The sequence below is a fragment of the Rhincodon typus genome, chromosome 18, assembly GCF_021869965.1.
Source record: "Rhincodon typus isolate 14 chromosome 18, sRhiTyp1.1, whole genome shotgun sequence".
In the NCBI taxonomy this organism is placed as follows: Eukaryota; Metazoa; Chordata; class Chondrichthyes; order Orectolobiformes; family Rhincodontidae; genus Rhincodon; species Rhincodon typus.
Window position 1 is genome coordinate 28,956,150 of NC_063349.1, and position 18,412 is coordinate 28,974,561.

At 39.7% G+C, this 18,412-nt stretch overlaps 1 protein-coding gene across 5 annotated transcripts in view; it reads right to left on the bottom strand.

Moving 5' to 3' along the window:
• Positions 1–18,412, bottom strand: part of LOC109917580 (dedicator of cytokinesis protein 4) — a 410,977-nt gene that overhangs the window by 171,631 nt on the left and 220,934 nt on the right. For all 5 annotated transcript variants that reach the window (XM_048607674.1, XM_048607672.1, XM_048607673.1 and 2 more), the window contains one exon: positions 2,125–2,249. In XM_048607674.1, the coding sequence (XP_048463631.1) occupies positions 2,125–2,249 (125 nt within the window). The remainder of the gene's footprint in view (positions 1–2,124; positions 2,250–18,412) is intronic.

The following is an 18,412-nucleotide window of genomic DNA, read 5'->3' on the forward strand; positions in this document are numbered from 1 at the left end:
GCAAGCTTGCAGATTGAGGGAGCTGCAGATAGTGAGGAGGGTTACCAGTGGATACAGCAAGATATCAATAGGCTAGAGACTTGGATGGAGAAATGGCAGATGTAATTTAATCCAGACAAATGCAAAGTGATGCATTTTGGAAGATCTAATGCAGGGTGGGGGGGTACTGAACATACAGGAGATGGCAGAAGCATTAACATACAGAGGGATCTAGGCAAAAAGGTCCACACTTCCCTGAAAGACACAACATGTGGACAAGATGGTCAAGAAAGTGTATGATATACCTGCCTTCATCAGTCAGTACACGGAGTATAAAAATTGGCAAATCATAGCACTCTAGTTAGGCCACATTTGCTATATTGCTTACAGTTCAGGTTGCTACACTACTAGAAGGGCATGGAGGCTTTGGAGAGGGTACAGAAAGGATTTACTAAGATGTTGCCTGGTTTGGCGGGTATTAGCTATGAGGAGAAATTGGACAAACTTGGTTTGTTTTCACTTGAATGTCGGAGGCTGAGAAGCGATCTGATAGAGGCTTACAAAATTATGAGAGCCACGGATAGAATGGATATTCAAAGTCTTTTTTCCTAGGGTAGACCTGTCAATTACTTGAGGAAATAGGTTTAAGGTGAAAGGGGGAAAATTTAAACGAGATGTGAGAGACAAGTTTTTGTTTTACACAGAGGGTGGTAAGTACCCAGAATACACTGCCAGAGGAGGTGGTAGAAACAGATGCAATAGCCATGTTTAAGAGATAGCTTGACAGGCACATAACAGGCAGAGAATAGAGGGATACGGACCACATAGAAGCAAAGGGCTTTTCGTTTAGATAGGTGTCATTTGTCAGCACAAGCTTGATGGACCCAGGGGCCTGTTCCTGTGCTTTACTGTTCTTGGTTCTTTCTCCTTTATTCCTTCATTTAGTGGAAATGTCATCCCAACATCTACCCTAACAAGTCCCCTCAGAATTTTGTATGCTTCAATAAGATCACCCTTCATTTTTCTGAACTCTAATGAATAAATGTCTCACCTGTTTAGCCATTTTTGATAAGTCAACCCTTTATTCATGAATCTCTTTTGAACTGCCTCTGTTGTCAGTATATCCTTTTTTTAAGGGACAAGGCAGGGTAGATGCAGGAAGGATGTTCCTGATGACAGGCATGTCCAGGACCACCATCAAAGCACATGGAGTAAACCAGTTAGGCACTGAGGTGAGAAGAGCTTTCTTCACCCAGACAGTGGTGAGCCTGTGGAATTTGCCAGCACAGAAAGCAGCCGAGACCAAACATTGTATGATTTCGAGGAAGATTTGGGGTTAAAAGGATCAAAAAGTATGGGGGAAAAGTGAACTATTGAATTGGGTGATCAGCCATGAACATAATAAACAATGGAGCATGCTTGAAGCGTCAAATCGCCCACTCCTGCTCCAATTTTCTATGTTCCTATGTATAAATACAGGGCCCAAAACCGTACACAGCACTCCAGGTGCAACCTCAACAACATCTTGTACAGCTATAACTAGACTAACATATTTTTAAACTCTAACCCCCTAGAAATGAAGACCAAAATGCCACTCGCCTTCCTAATTATTTGCAGCACCTGCATGCTAATGTTTGGTCTTTCACAGACAAAAACATCCAGATCCCTCGGTGTAGTACTTTATTGGAGTCTCTCTCCAATTAAATCATAGTCTGCCTTTTGATTCTTCCTACCATAGTGCATGGCCTCATATTTTCCCACATTAAACACTGTCTGAAGTTTTGTCCCTTGTTTGACCTATCTCTATCCCTTGCAAACTTCTTATGTCCTTGTAAAGAGGAAAAGTGTAGATCAGTCATGATCTAATCGAATGAACAGATGTAAGGGATTGAATGCCCTACTCCTTGTTCTTTGTGCTTGTTTCTTCCTTCCTTCCTCCCTTCCTTTAGGAGGTAGTTGGATTCTTCTGTGAGACATGATGGAAAAATGATGGGCACAAAATGTAAGAAAAGCCTGTCTAATTGTCTTGATACATAACATTTTTCTACCTCAAAATGCATTCTGTTGAGGTCGGGTATTACTGGCAAAATATCGCTCTTGAATTATTCAAAAATTTCAATAAAGAATAAAAAAAGCATCATTTACCTTTAGGATTTGTCCCTCACTATCTAAAACGTACATGGTAACATCTACATTCCTGGCCACGCTCTTGCCTCCTTTCTCAAATTCTCCTCTCTCCAGTGTTACGTACAAGTCATTTCTGATATCACCTGGGTAAATGAAACAAAATATGCATTAGGAAATACACTTTATTAAGGAGTTAATTAAAACTTTGAAAAAAAGTGCACTTTTTTTGAACATTGAATGAGTTTTCCTTTATTTTTAACCTTGCACCAGGTGTCTCAGAACCATGCATCAATAGGCAAGAGGCAAGCGGTCAGTCTGTTCCGAGGTTGTGGTTAGATGGGTCTAAATATTTTTGGGATAACTGTGCTTCCAACTTTTTCTTTCCTGGTGCTGGAAATCTTGCATTTAGTTTGACAGTTCATAATGAGGCAGGGATCAGAAACTCATTGGAGGTGGTAAAAACCAAAAATGTCACTCAAGATCAAGATGCCAATGTTAAAGCTGTCCCATTGCAAACATGGGAACTGAGAACACTTTACTTATAAGACCAAAGCATAGCTTTGGTAAAACTTTATGGAAATAAAACAAATTATGAGTCTTGCACCTCCCAGCCCAGTATTGCTTAACAGTTGCAACACGTGCAGGTGACAGGGTAAGAAGTGGGAAGTTGGATATATTGATAGATCTTTGAAAACTGGCGTGGTCTTGGGAGCTGGATTATTTGTGTTATGTATATTGTATTACTTATTTGTTTCATGTTATGTAACTTCGAGCATTAACCTAGGCAACAGCTCCAGAAGCAGCAGGAGTCCTTCATACCCTTATAAAGAGAATGTTCTCTATGTCCCAATCAGCAGGATATTTCATCATCTCGAATCATATAAATTTCCAGTATTTAAACATTTAATTGCACAATGCTGTCTCCATAGCTTTGTATCTCTTTCTGTTTCAACAGTTACCCAATTTTCCCTTAAATAAAGCCGTCCTCTCAATTTCACAATTCCAGGGGTTAAAAGACTGGCATGCTTCAACATGAGAGAGATTTCTCCTAGCCCCTCTCCTCACTATCAGGTCAGGTTAATAGCCCGAGGGGAATGAAATTTCCTTCAGGAAGCACTATTTCATGGCTCACTTAAAAAAACCTATAACTTCTTCAATTACTTCAACATCTGTCTCTATCTTTCTCTGCTCCATTGAAAAGAAGCATCATTTTTCAAGATTTTCTTCATAACCATGGATTCACAATCAGTAGCGAATGGTCTCAAAAGCTTTAACATACTTTATGCAATGGGGTGACCAAACTGCACATAATATTTTAATAGTGGTGTAACCAACATTATTAATAAATTCACAATTACAACTTCACTTTTGTAGTTTTATACTCCCACAAGTAAAACTTCATAGGCCTTGCATTTGAATCCCTGGGTCTCTATTCATCTGAACCCTCAGTTTCTTTTCATTAATTGCACAACATCAGTTACTTACTTCACTTTAATTCCTTGAACAAAAAAAGTGGAATGTTTCTTTGCTATTAGACTAAAAACAAATCAATCAATCTGGAAAGCAGTACTGGATGCATTGTAAAAAAATAATCCCCACTTTGGCTATCACTGTCCTCACTTGACAATTTTCTATTTGGATTCGCATGACTGCAGGAGTGGGGTCCCTGCTGATTTTTCACACTTCCGTGTAGTGCTGAAGTGCTTTGTAGAAGCACTGTTGTTGTTTCCAATGAAATCATTAAGTCAGTACAAAGCTCCATACCTTCCTGCTCTCTATAGGCCATGATGTAGTTTATTTGTTCATTAAGCTTTGAGTGAACTTGCCTTCTGTGAATTTCATTCTCATTGTTATCATGCAAAATTATAAGGATAGCATTATCGAAGGGAGAAGTATTCTCACTGCACTCCCACATGTAAAATATGTCCAAATGGCGTATTCATATAAAACCACCTACACAATTGTTGTGATAATGAGAACTTGCTGCCCTCTACTGGTAGAACTTGTTTTCTCCTTGAGAATGCATGTAAGCATCATCAGTTTTTTTCAGATCAATTTAATTCCAAAATGGGCATAGCATCTAAACGTTAAAAAAAGACTATAGCAGGACATATCTTTTTTACAAGAATTGCTTGCGTTCATTGAAGGAGACCTTCAGCCAGTCAGCAACTACTCTAGTGATGAAGCCATTTGGGAGTACCTCCAAGAAAATCCTCCAGATTGACATCCAATCTGGATCAATTTGGCTCCCAATCAAGAACCACTGCAATCACTGTAACTTTGTGGTGATCCCACTGACTGCAATTCCATACTAATGTGATAATTGGTCTGGTCACAAACGTAACTGATGCTCAATAGCTGAAAGGTCAGATGGAGAAAATGTAATAACAGAAATCTGCCTTCGTGCAAAACAGATTTTGCTTTCTATTTGTTTTCAGAAACATCTAATTGGGGAAGATAATGCATTGTAAGTTTTCACCCATCTTAAATGCTGAATACGCATGATGCAAGTTGGAGCTATTTCTAAATTCCAACCACTGCTGGGTGTTATTCACCTGCTTAGAAGATTTACCCAGAGCCAACCACTTATACAGTATATAGTCAGAGAGTCATACAGCATGGAAACAGACCCTTCAGTCCAACCAGTCCATACTGAACATAATCCCAAACTAAACTAGTCCCACCTTCCTGCTCCTGGTCCATATTCCTCCAAACCTTTGCTATTCATGTACTTTTGAACATTGTAATTGTACCCACATCCATCAATTCCTCAGAAAATTCATTCCACACACGCACCATGCCGTGTAAAGAATTTGCCTCATGTCTTTTCTAAATCTCTCTCCTCTCACTGTAAAAATGTGCCCCCTATTCTTGAAATCCCCCATTCTAGGGAAAAGACAACTACCATTAACTGTACCTAAACCTCTCATAACACTTCCATCAGGTCACCTCTCAACCTCCTACACTCTGATGAAAAAAGTCCCAGCCCATCCAGCCTTTCTTTATTGCTCAAACCTTCCATACCCAACAACATCCCAATAAATCTCTTCCAAACCTCTCCAGCTGGACAATATCCTTCCAATAACTGGCGACCAAATCTGGACACAATTTTCCAGAAGAGGCCTCACCAATGTCCTGTACAACCTCAACATGACTTCCCAACTCCTATACTCAAAGGACTGAGCAATGAAGATAAGCATGTCAAATGCCTTTTTAACCACCCTATCTATATGTGATGTAAACTTCAAAGAAATATGTGCCTGCATCCCTAGGCCCCACTGTTCTACACCCCCAAGGCCCTACCATTAATTGTATAAACCCTATCCTTGTCTGTTGTACCAAAATGCAATATCTCACAATTATCCAGATTGAACTCCATCTACCATTTTTCAGCCCAATGACCCATTTGATCAAGATCCCTTTATAATCTTAGAAAACCTTCTTCACTGTCTACAATGCCACCAATTTTGGTGTTCTCCACAAACTTACTAACCATGCCTTCCATATTGTCATCCAAATCATTTATATAAATGACAAACAAAAGAGGGCCCAGAAATAATCCCTGTGGAACACTGCTGGTCACGGGCCTCCAGTCTAAAAAGGAACCCTCCACCATTACTGTTTCCTGCTGTTAAACCAATTATGTATCCAATTTGCAAGCTCACCCTGAATCCCATGTGAACTAACTTTACTAATTAGCCTACCATGCAAAATCAAATAAACAACATCTACCGCTCTGCCCTCAACAATCTTTTTGATAACTTCCACAAAAAACTCAACCAAGTTGGTGAGACAAGATTTTTCTCACACACAACCATGCTGACTATCCCTAATCAATTTTTGCCTCTCTAAATGTCCATAAATCCTATATTTTATAATCACCTCCAACAAATTACCCACAACCGAAGACAGACTCACAGGTCTATAATTCCCCGGTTTCTCCTTACAAATTTTTTTAACTAAAGGTACAACATTAGCCACTCTTCAGTCATCAGGCACCTCACCTGTAGTTATAGATAATGCAAATATTTCTGCAAGGGGATCTCGTAATATCCCCCCTTACTCCCCACAATGTTCTGGAATACATTAGATCAGGTCCCAGAGATTTATCCACCTTTATATTCTCTAAGACCTCCCGAACTTCCTCTTCTGTAATGTGAACTGTTTTTGAAATATCAAAGTTTATTTCTCTGCATTCTCTAGACTCCATTTCTTTCTCCACAGCAAACACTGATGCAAAATATTCATTTAGTATCTCTCCCATCTCCTGGGGTTCAACACAAAGGCGACCACCTTGATCTTTAAGAGGCCTAAACCTCTCTCTAGTTATCCTCTTGTCCTTAATGTATTTATAGCATCTCTTTGGATTATCCTTAACCTTATCTACCAATGCCATCTCATATCTGCTCCTTGTGTTCCTGATTTCTCTCTTAAGAGTGCCCATAGAGATACCTTCTAAAGAGGTAATCAATCTAATAAATAAAATGGTGGCCACATCTTTGGGGTCAGTGGATGTGGTTGGGGGTGGATGTTGAAGGGACAGGATGGCTGCTGAGTGCAGCTGTAGGCGTGCAACTCATGCAAGAAGTTGAGTGTAAATTCGTGATCTTTAGGCCAGCCTCAAGGGAGTTGCCTCCTCCTGGGTTTGGCTCTCAGTGCATGAACCATCTGCCATTGGAAAGATCCTGGCAAAGATGCAACCAGTACACAAATAAGGAATTAATTATGCAGATTGGCTACCTATCGCTGCCACACTAGAGCTCTGATCATGACCAACCTTTGGGAAAATGACCCAAATGTGAGAACCTATTGGACCACTGACAATGCTTGCATCTCCTGTCCTACCTTCAAGCCCTCCCCACAGAAACATGAAGGTCTATTTTAAACTTCCTCAAAACAAAATGAAACATTTGACTTCCTTTTACCCCTAAATGGATGTGGAAATATTTACACAATCCTGAAAAGATTAAGAACACTGAATACCTCCTCCACTTTTTTAGTCTACTATTCTTACTGCAGGAAGTACTAACCGCAAGACTAGTTTTCTAATCTCCATTTAAAATTAGAAAATGCAAATTTTACTGCAATGTGGTGAGGTGCATAAAGCCTTTCACAACAGTAGCATTATTTAAAAGATGAGGTAGAAAATACGAATTACCATTGAACAAGAGGTGGATTATCACTTTTAGCTGACATGCAAAAGCAACGGTCTATTTACCTGGACAGACAGATGTACAAAATCCCATGGCATTAGTCAAACAAGGGCAGTGAGTTCTGCAGAATTTGAAAGCAAGTCAACTGGGATTAAAGAAGGTTCTGTTTGAGTGTTTCATGCTTCTTTCTGAATTCTTGGTTCATCTATTCCTTCACATGGTTTTGCAACTTTATCTTATATAGTTACTAATCTATACCATTTTAAAGATTCATTTCCAATGACTAAATTCTAAATAAGTTAATTTAGGTTAACTTATTTTCAAAAGTCTCGCTAATTTTCCAACTATAGTCATGTTTTATATATCCTCATTTTTTATATATTACATAGATGTGACCTGAGCTTTCCGTCTACCTATTTGCATGTTTTGGCTATTGTTCCAGACCTGAGTCCATCACTCACTTAAAGATAGTAAAAACTGCAGATGCTGGAGTCAGAGATAACACAGTGTGGAGCTAGAGGAACACAGCAGACCAGGCAACACCAGAGGAGCAGGAAAGTTGACATTGGTTATCCTCGTCTCTCCCTCTCATCCCCGCCTCCTTGACCGGAGGCAACCTGTCCATCTTCTCTCCCACCCATCCACTCCTCCCACCTCACTGACCAATCCCCACCACTGCCTACCTGCACTCACCTATCACCATCCCACCTACCTTCCCCAGCCCCATCCTCCTCTCTCTGTTTATGTCGGAGCCCCCTTCCCCCTCCCTCATTTCTGAAGAAGGACCCCAGCCCGAAACATCAACTTTCCTGCTCTTCTGGTGCTGCCTGCCCTGCTGTGTTCCTCCAGCTCCACACAGTGTTATCTCCATCACTCAATTCTTGTCTTTCTTCTTTTCTGTTTAGTCTTTCTAGGCATTTTTCTATTGCTCTTTTTCGTATTCTTTCACTCCTTCACTCTTTGGTACTCAACCCTCCCAATTCCCTGACCCTACCCTTTTGTACACCTTAACTTTCCTGCTCTGTTGCCTATAGCTTCCATCTCTTGGCATCTTTTGATGTGCTCTTCTGGCATTTAGCACTGGCTCATTAGAAGCAGCAACTCTAAATGCTCCATCCTACTCTCTTCTTCTTCTCTCCCAGTGTGTTCACTGGCAGTCAATCTTGCCAATCTTCTTCCTGTTCAACTCATCCCTTGATGAGTCTCTTAACTGCTGTTTGAAATGGCATAGCAAGCCACTTAGTTGTATCAATCCGCTAAAAGAAACAAAACCCAACATTGACCTAGGCATTGGAAAAGGCAATAGTAAACTCAATTCTGTCAATCCTGCAAGGTCTTCCTCACTAACACTTGGGGGCTAGTGCCAAAATTGGGTGAACTATCTCACAGACTAGTCAAGCAATATCCTGACACTGCAGAATAAAATCCTGAGTATAACTACATCCCAGACAAGTGCGTCATCATCCCTGGGTATGTCCTGTCCCACTCATAGGACAGATTCAATTTAATCCAGTCAATTATCACCTATCAGCCTACTCTTGAATGTCAACCAAAAAATGGTGAAATGAGTCATTAACAGTGGTATCAAGCAGCCTAGCAATAACATGTGTACTGATGTTCAGTTTGGATTCTGCCAGAGCCACTCACCATCAGTTCAAATAAGGTCAACCCAAGAGATGAACTGCAGCGTAGAATGGAGAGTGATTGCCCTTAACATCAAGGCAGCATTTGACCAAGTGTGACATCAAGAAGCCCTATGAAAACTGGAATCAATAGAAATCAGGGGGAATTGGAGTCATACCTGACACAATCAAAGATGGTTATGGTTGTCAGCAGTCAGTCATCTCAGATCCAAGTCATCCCTGCAGCAGTACCTCAGAGTAATGTCCTAGACCCAAAAATCTTCAGCTGTTTCATCAAAGGCCTTCCCTCCATCACAAGGTCAAAAGTGGGGAAGTTAACTTATGATCACGCTACTTTCAGCATTTATGCAACATTTAAGCAATGCTTATATCCAAAGAAATCTATGCCCAAATGCAGCAAGACCCAGACAATATCCAGTTTTAAGATGACTAGTGGCAACTAACAACTGCCACAAAGTGTCAGGCAATGACTATGTCCAATAGGAGAAACTAACCATTGCCCTTTGATATTTAATGGCATTACCCACACTGATCCCACACTAACTAATCCTGGGGGTTACTATTGACCAGAAACTGACCTGGATTCACTATATAAATATAGTAGTTGCAAGAGCAGATCGGAATGTCAGAATCTTATAGTGAGCAACTTACTGCATGACTCTCCAAACAACATTCCCTCTCAGCTGCACATGTGCATGCAGCCACTCTCGATGTTCCATGCACAGCAATTGGCATTGGCACGCCAATCATGGCAATGACTTCTGGCCCCACAAGTAGCTGCCACGCAAAGGCCTCAAAGGCTCTTGCAGCTGGTAAGAAAATTAGAAGGAACATTGTGTCTGAGGACTGCACAACATCTACAAGGCACAAATCAGAATGGTAATGGAATATTCACCACTTGCCTGCAGCTCCAACACTCAAGTAGCTTGACAACATCAAGGGCAAAGTAGTCTGTTTAATTGGCACCACATTCATAAACATTTAGTCTCTCCACAACTGATGCACAGTAATGGCATTATGTACCACCTTCAACTTGAACTGCAGAAATTCATCAAAGCTACTGAGACAGCACCTTACAAACCTATTACCATCTAGAAGGTGCAGAGCAGCAGATCCTTGGGAAAACTGCCACATGCAAGTTCCTCTCCAGGTTGCCTCTCACCTTTACTTGGAACTACTGTGGCTGGGTTAAATCCTGGAACTATCTTCATTACAGCAATGTGGTATAGTGAAACTGCAGTGATTCAATAGGCACCATCTTCTCAAAGATAAATAGGGATGTACAATAAAGTTAATGCAGCCAGTGATGCCCACAGCCCACGAATAAGGGCGGCACGGTGGCTCAGTGGTTAGTACTGCTGCCTCACAGCACCAGAGACCTGGGTTTGATTCCACCCTCGGGCGACTGTCTCTGTGGAGTTTGCACATTTTCCCCGTGTCTGCATGGGTTTCTGCCAGGTGCTCCGGTTTCCTCCCACAGTCCAAAGATGTGCGGTTTAGGTGGACTGGTCATGCTAAACTGTCCGTAGTGTCCAGGGTGTGTAGGTTAGGTGGATAAGCTAAAGGAAATGTAGGGTTAAAGGGAAAGGGTGGGGGAATGGGTGGAATGCTCTTCGGAGGGGCAGTGTGGACTTGTTGGGCCGAATGACCTGTTTCCACACTGTAGGGGTTCTATGATATGAAGGACTATGCCCTAACTAAGGAGCTCAACTAGTGTGAGAGGACACTTCGCCCGAGTGAGGTTAATTCTGGCAAAGGGGGAAAAGAGATCCTTCACATAAGGTTTATCACAAGAAATAAAGTCTTTAAAGCAAGACATGTGTAGAAGAGGATAGAAGACACTGATTGAAAGGATTATCTTTAATGAGACTGGCAGCAGATTGGTGACAATTGGTGTCATGAACCACAACATGATGCAAGTGAAGGGAAGGCAGCTGATTGTTGAATAGGATTGGCAAATATTTCTAGTCTTTGAAGTACAGTCTTCAGTTTGTATTTATATCTTTAGTTATTTTCTCTCCCTCCCTTCTTAAAAATATCTTAACTATAAAATTGATACTGCTGTTTGAAAAATATAATTACAATAAAATGTAAAGAGCGGAGCTTCTCGTGTAATTAATACATTAAATAAAATACAATACTGATGGCAGGATGGCTGATATATTCCTGCAGATACATGTGGGAGCTGATGGACACTCAGATAGAATTATTTACCACAGAAGGCTTTATAAGCTGCATCTTTAAGTATATTCAAGGCTGGTATAGATGGAATATTTAATCAGTAAGGGAATCAAGCATTATAGGGAACAGACAAGAAAGTGGAGCTGAGGACTATGTTAGAACCCTCACTGATTTTTCATGATTTTTAAATTTTTATTCTTTTATCAATTTTGGTTTGGAGTTGTGAACTGGGAACTGTGAGCTATAAATGCCTTGTGGACTTCAGGGCAGCTTGTGATAAAAGGAAAACTACAGACCAAACAAGCTTTGCTAGTTGGTGAGGCCAGGCCTGGAGGTTAATTGCAGACTAATTCTTGATTAAAGCTGTTCCAACAGATACAATGAACCCGGGAAGAGAATTGTGTTTAAACAGCTAGCAGAAGTTGGCTATTAATGAGGTCCGCACCTGGGAATTGGTTCCGGCAATTCTGGAAGAGACCCTATGTTCAAGCGGATAGCCGTCATTGAATGATAATTGAGGCCATGGGAAGAGATGATCAGTTTATCAGGTTGGAACCAGAAATGAAATTTTTTTTTAAACTTTATTTTCTGGGAGACAAGCTGGGCTGCTGACAAGACAGCTTGAAGATTTGAAAACTCTTTGCCTAATCTGCTAGACTAGCTTCCAGAAGCCCAAACAGTAGAAAGCTGAGGAAGAAATATTGTTGCCTTTGCCTGGATGAGCTGACAAGATGACCCTGATCAATGTTACAGAAAAGCAAATCAATGAGTCCACACCTATGCCTCTGAAAAAAACAAACATACTGTGAAAGCCATTTCAGTAATCTGGAAAGATTTGTTATTTTCATTTATTTGTCCCTTAACTGTGTTTGTTTGTCTAGGGGTTGAAAATAAATGTTATGGGTTTAAAGCATAAACAAAAGCAGTTCTGGAATTAATTAATCATCAAGTCCAAGATTGACTATTTGAAAATCTGGTTAGGAACCACTGACATAATTATTGGGGGTCTTCAACCGTTTAATTTTACTGGTTGTGAGTGCAGAGGTAGAGAGGCCGACTTGGATCAGCTGTGAGGCTACTTAACATGACAATCAGATCAGATCAGCCAGGACTTCCTTGATTGGCAGAGCTGACCAGATGTGCTGAATGGCATACTTCAGCTTGTAGGTTTTATGGAATGAATACAAAAACATTTGCAGCCTGCTTGTCTGACATTCAATACTGGATGAGCAGAAACTTCCTCTGCATGAAATACGGGGAAAATCAGTGTCTTTGGTCCTTGCTACCAACTCAACCCTCTCCCTGGCAACAGCCAGGAATTATGCCAATCTTTCCAAAACTTTGGAATCACATAATACCAAGAAGAGCTTGACCTCATCCTTGCCATCTCTGAGACCACCGACTTCCACTCCTCAACATGAACTGACTTTGTCCTCATCTGCTGCTGAAACCTTCAATCATACCTTTAGAACCTTTCAGCTCATCTCAAGTATTCTACCTTCATAGATGAGATTGTCAAAAACTCTGCACGTGATGTCAAGCAAGTCCCGTTCCCCTTGGCAGATAGAGTATAACGGGAGAAATGTGACGTTGTTCAATTTAGAGGGAAACAAAAGAAGAGTATTATTTAAATGGAGAAAAACTGCAGAAAGCTGCAACACAAAAGGTACTTAGGTGTACTTGCACATGAAATACAGAAAGCTAGCGTACGGGTGCAGCAAGTAATCAGGAAGGCTAATGGGATGTTGACCCTTGTTTTAAGGGGGTTGAAGTACAAGAGTAGGGAAGTCTTAAGCAAGGTGCTAGTGAGGCCAGATCTGGAGTATCATAAGTAGTTTTGGTCCCCTAATTTAAAGAAAGATATGAGAAGCAGGTTCACTTGGATGATTTGTGATATGGAGGGGATTTTTTTTAACGAGCAAAGGTTAAACGGGTTGGGACTCTAGTAACTGGAGTTTAGAAGAATGAGAAGTGCTCTCATAGAAATGTATGGGATTCTTAAGGGACTTGGACAGAGTAAATGCTGAAAGGATGTTTCCCCTCATGGGAGAGTCTAGGACCAGAGGGCTTAGTCTCAGAACAAGGGGTGCCAATTTAAGACTGAGACACAGAGGAATTTCTTCTCTCAGAGGGTTGAGTGTCTTTCGAACTCCTTGCCACAGAGAACTGTGGGGACAGAGTTGTGTACATTTAAGGCTGAAATAGATAAATTTTTGATCAGTCGAGGGAATCAAAGATTACATGGAAATCACAGCAAAGTGGATATGAGGTATGTCAGATCAGCCATGATCCTATTGAATGGTGGGGCAGGCTCAAGGGATCGATTGGGCTAATCCTATTCCTATTTCTTATGGACTTGTAACACTGCTGTGTATTGGAATGTCTTATTTAATTACAGGTGCCAAATAAATATAAGTTATTATTATTGTTTCTCTGATGGAAGGGATAAGCAGAAAGAACCAAAGCTTTACACATTCAGAATTTGTAACATTAAATAAAGTCCAGTACTTTTATTAAGTGAGTGCTACAGTATTTGTGAAGTAAGATGACAAAAATACACAATGCTATTAAATGCTATGAGGAAACAAATAAAGGAAATATTACCTAATATAAATAGCACATGTTGTCACTCAATAAATTAAAAATTTATTCCTTTAAAATGTGTGTCATTCACAAGCTACTGACAAATCTAGCACATTGATGGATAATGAGACTGCAAGTAACTAACAAGATTTTATTATTTAAATTACAAGCCAGGTTTAAAACGAAAGCCATATTGCAGAAGTATTGGAAGCAGCAGGTCTGTAGCTGTAATGAGTACAAATTTTATGATGTCAATAGACCAGGGTCTGTCAACACTGGACACTCATTAAAGATATTGATGCCAAATATGCTGCACTAAAATAAAATATTTTTGTTTAAGTTGTAGATTATTATTGTTTATTTAATTCTGTAATATTACATAAAAGATACAAAATCAACTTTGCATTATAAAAAGTTTCAATTCTTTTTAGTTTACAAGAAAACTGTAAAGAAAGAACATGTATTATTAATATTACTTGGTATCAGTAGTAACACAACAAATACTACCATTTGGCATTTTAATTGCCCACTACTAACAGTTCTATCTTCAGCTGCCTGATCCCTGATCTGGACTTCTGTCCCTAAACCTTTCCATCTTTTTGTTCTGCTTTCAAAGCCTACTGCTTCTTGTGGTGATCTGTTCTTACGTTTTCGTATGACTTACATCTCCATATGATTTAATGTGATCAAACAAAATTTGCCTGCGACATTTTACTACTTAAAGGGCACTATCAGAAAGTTCTCCTAAAATCAGATGCAACGTACTATTTTCTCTCTTCCAAAGACAATATCATCCCATGAAGACACATAGTAGGCAAATGAAAACAGTTTGATAAATGGCAGGGGGGGGGCGATAGATGCCCATGGGGACAATGCAGAACACAAAAGCCAAGAATATCTGAAATTATATCTGTAACAGAAACCCCATAAAATTGTCACAGCTGCTTTAGTTAATGCAACAGGGATTCCTGATTTAAATGCAACATCTACATTCCAATAACTAAAGAAAAAGACTGCAGACTAATGGGCTGATTGGCCCTTGATTCTCCTCCTCCCTTGGCCAAAAGGGATAAGTGGTACACATAAAACTAAAGTCATTAAAGAATGACACAGCTAAAAACAGGATTAACTATTTTTTATTGCAGAAACTACAACGTTTGGTCCTCTTATAGATTGGTAGCTTGAGACAGATGGAGGAACTATTACTTGCTTTGAGGAAAATTAGGTCATCAGCAGATAATCATTTTCATGTAAGTGTTTTCCAATTAACTTTTGCTCAAAGAAATCATTTAGGTTAAACTTAGTTATCTATTTTCTGCAGTTGTCACATGTGAATCAGTACAACAATTGAGGTAAGAGGCCAATGCTGAGCCAATAGAAATGTCAATTCTTACAACATTGGCAGGCTATCCCAAACTATGTTACTACCAATAATTTACTTTGAAAGGTCAGCGTTGTCACTGTTGTTCTGTACACAACAGCAAATCAGTACTTAAGGGTACAACATCTCCACAAATGTTGTATTCCTCAATAGTCAACTCAAGTGCCAACGTGAGTAATATATTCGACAATAACCTCCATTTATATAACAACATCAAAACCTTTCCAAAGGTAGTTCACAGATGTATATCACAGAAAAATGGATGAATGTTGGAAAAGAGACATTAGGAGGGGTAGTCAAAAGTTTAACAAAGGGATGAAATCTAAGAAAAGAGAGAGTTGGGGAAATAGAAATTTGTGGAGGAATTTTCAGCAAGTGCGGCCACTAATGGTGCAATGGAATGAGCAACATATCCAGATTCAAAATGATGTAGAATTTGGGCAATGAAGATATGGTTTACAAATAGGGAGGGACAAGGATCATGAAATGATTTAAACATGAAAAAGGGAACAACAGTTTCATTTGTGTAATGCCTTCAACACATTAATATGTCACAATGAATTTTTGAGTACAGTTCCCAAACAAAAATGGATGGAATATTTAACGTTGAGCCATTTCAGGAAGGATTCATGCACTTGGTGAAAGGAATAAGTTTCAAGAAGCATTATAAAGGAATAAGTGGAGAATTAAGATGAACTGGAGAGGCAGAGAGGATTAAGACCCCTTGAACCTACATTACTATTCCATAAGTTTCTGGCTGATCTTTGACCTTAATACCACTTTTATGATCCATCCCCACATGTCTTAATTCCTTAGGCTCCAAAGATCTTTAACTCAGCCCTAATATAATTATCAATTGAGCAATCTGAATTAATTGACCTCTTGTCCTGCGGACTATGCTCCAGAGTTCCAAAACACTAGTCAGAGAAACCAATTCTTAGCACTTACCTTTTCAGGCTTTCATGGGATCTTCTAAGTATCAGTGAGATCACCATCACTTCTGATTCTTCTGAACTCCAGACAAAATAAACCCAATGACCTAATTCTCTCATCACAGGGCAACCCTCTCATCACATTCCAATGAACCTTTGCTGCTTCATCTCTTGTCCAATTATGTCCCTGTGTAGGTTCAGGGAGCAAAGTGGTACGCGGTATTCCAGAAGTAGCCTCACCAAAACATGGTTAGCAAAATTGGTTGGCACTGAATTCAATTGCACCAGAATAAAATCTGCAAAGAGAGAACCTTTTTCCCTATTGAATTCAACTTTTGTTTGCTTCAGAGCTAAAGCCAAAGCAAAACTAATGGCTTAATATGTTCACACTACCTGTCATAAAGTCAAAAGTATAAACATCTTCTCCATTAAAACCACTGGAATCTACTAGGTACTTGACTACAGTCACATCTCTTCTTGGAACTGATGCAATTAGGTCATTGTTCCAGAATGGCTTTCTGACCTTTTAAGAAAATCTCATAGCACAAACTCCTATCCTTGGGCCTCTCTTTTTAAAACAATGCAAATTACAAAAAATATCATGGCCAAAGTACATTTTAAGATCACCAACATTCTGACAGGTCTGGTTCAATCTCAGACAGTGTGCCAGGAGTGGGCTAGAGTGGAGAATACTGAATGGAGTTTGTGGCATGGACAAAAGAAAATAATATCACTCCTTCCGATATTTAGCTAGAAGAAATTTTCAACCTGAGGAACTGTGGAACTGACAGCAATGTAGCTCAGCAAGGGTTTGCAGAACTTTCAATAGGATAGCATATAGACAGGAAATGTTCAGCTAAGCTCAGGCCTATGGATGCCAGAAAATGAAATGTCGGATACTGCAGTACCTGAAAAATAATGTGACAAAAGATTTGCAATCAGTTCTGACTTCACACAGTTCTTGCTCCGAGCTGAAAGTGGCGCTAACTGAGCAAACTTGACAGAAGGTATTTTGCTTGTGATTTTTTTAAAAGCTCATTATCATAGGACTTCTGCATTTTGGACCAAGTGTTAAACCAACACAAGACTTCAATTAACAAAATAGAAATTAATGGAGAAACACAGCAGGTCTGGCAGCACCTGTGGAAGGAAAGCAGAGTTAACCTTTTGGGTCCAGAGACCCTTCTTCAGAACTCAGTTGCTGCCAGACCTGCTGAATTTCTCCAGCAATTTGTTTTTTGCTTCAGATTTCCAGCATCCACAGTTCTTTGTTTTTTGTTTGGTGCAAGAATTTAATACATTGTCCAGTAAAAACACCCCACAGTTCTTCCAATATTAATTTTTCACTTAACAGCTCTACATCAAGGCATTCATTGTGGTGCTTTGGTTTGTACTGAACACATAATAAAATGCTACATACATAGAAGTTTTCTACCTTTCTCCTACTTGATGAAATTTAAAATAAAAAGGCAATTTTATTCTGCAGAATGAAAAGATAGATTCATTTTGAGGCACTACTCAAGTTCATGAACTAGTGAAATAAGTTAATTTTCATTTGCATTAGCCCTTACGGCACCTGTATTATTATTCAAAGCGCAGTTACAATTAAAGCACTTCTATAAAACCTCCTTGGAGAAAGGAAATTCCAGTCAGTAACTTTACCAGATATAAAGGCCAAGTTAGAAATAATGACATAGCCAATTATGTGAGTCAACACCTATGCCAGTAACATTACGCAGAGATAATGAGATTGGAATAGGCATCCGGTGACCAAAGTGCATGTTTTTGTGAATTTATAAATGTAGAATGCAAATTTTACGGTTTCCTAATCGTTGATTTTACTCATTTAATTTGGTGCGTTTAGAATGGCTGACACTTGAAGGCAAAATAAATCACAAACTGTGAAGCTTACAAGACTTTACTGAATTAACATCATGTCATTAAAATATGCAGTGAAAAGGATGTTTTGAAAGGGACCTAGCATATAAAACACAACTTCTGAGCAGCTCTCCTCAATTCTAAATTGTCAAATCTCATTGCCTTGAACCCTAACTAGCTCAATTCCATTCTATCTGCCCCAAAAGGCACCAGAGCAGAGATAAGCCTGAAGTCTCACTCTTTCCAACACACATGCACAGTGGCAGCAGTGTACCATTTACAAGACACATTGCAGCAACTCACTAAGGCTATTTTAATGGTGTCTTTCAAATTAGCATCCCCAATACCTGGAAGGGTAGGCAGTATGAGAGGACCAAACCTTTCAAGTTTCCATCCAAGTTACATACCAACCCGACTAAGAAATATATCACTGTGATAACAAGGTGTAGAGCTGGATGAACACAGCAGGCCAAGCAGCATCAGAGGAGCAGGAAGGCTGACGTTTTGGGCCTAGACCCTTCTTCAGAAAATTTTCTGAAGAAGGGTCTAGGCCCG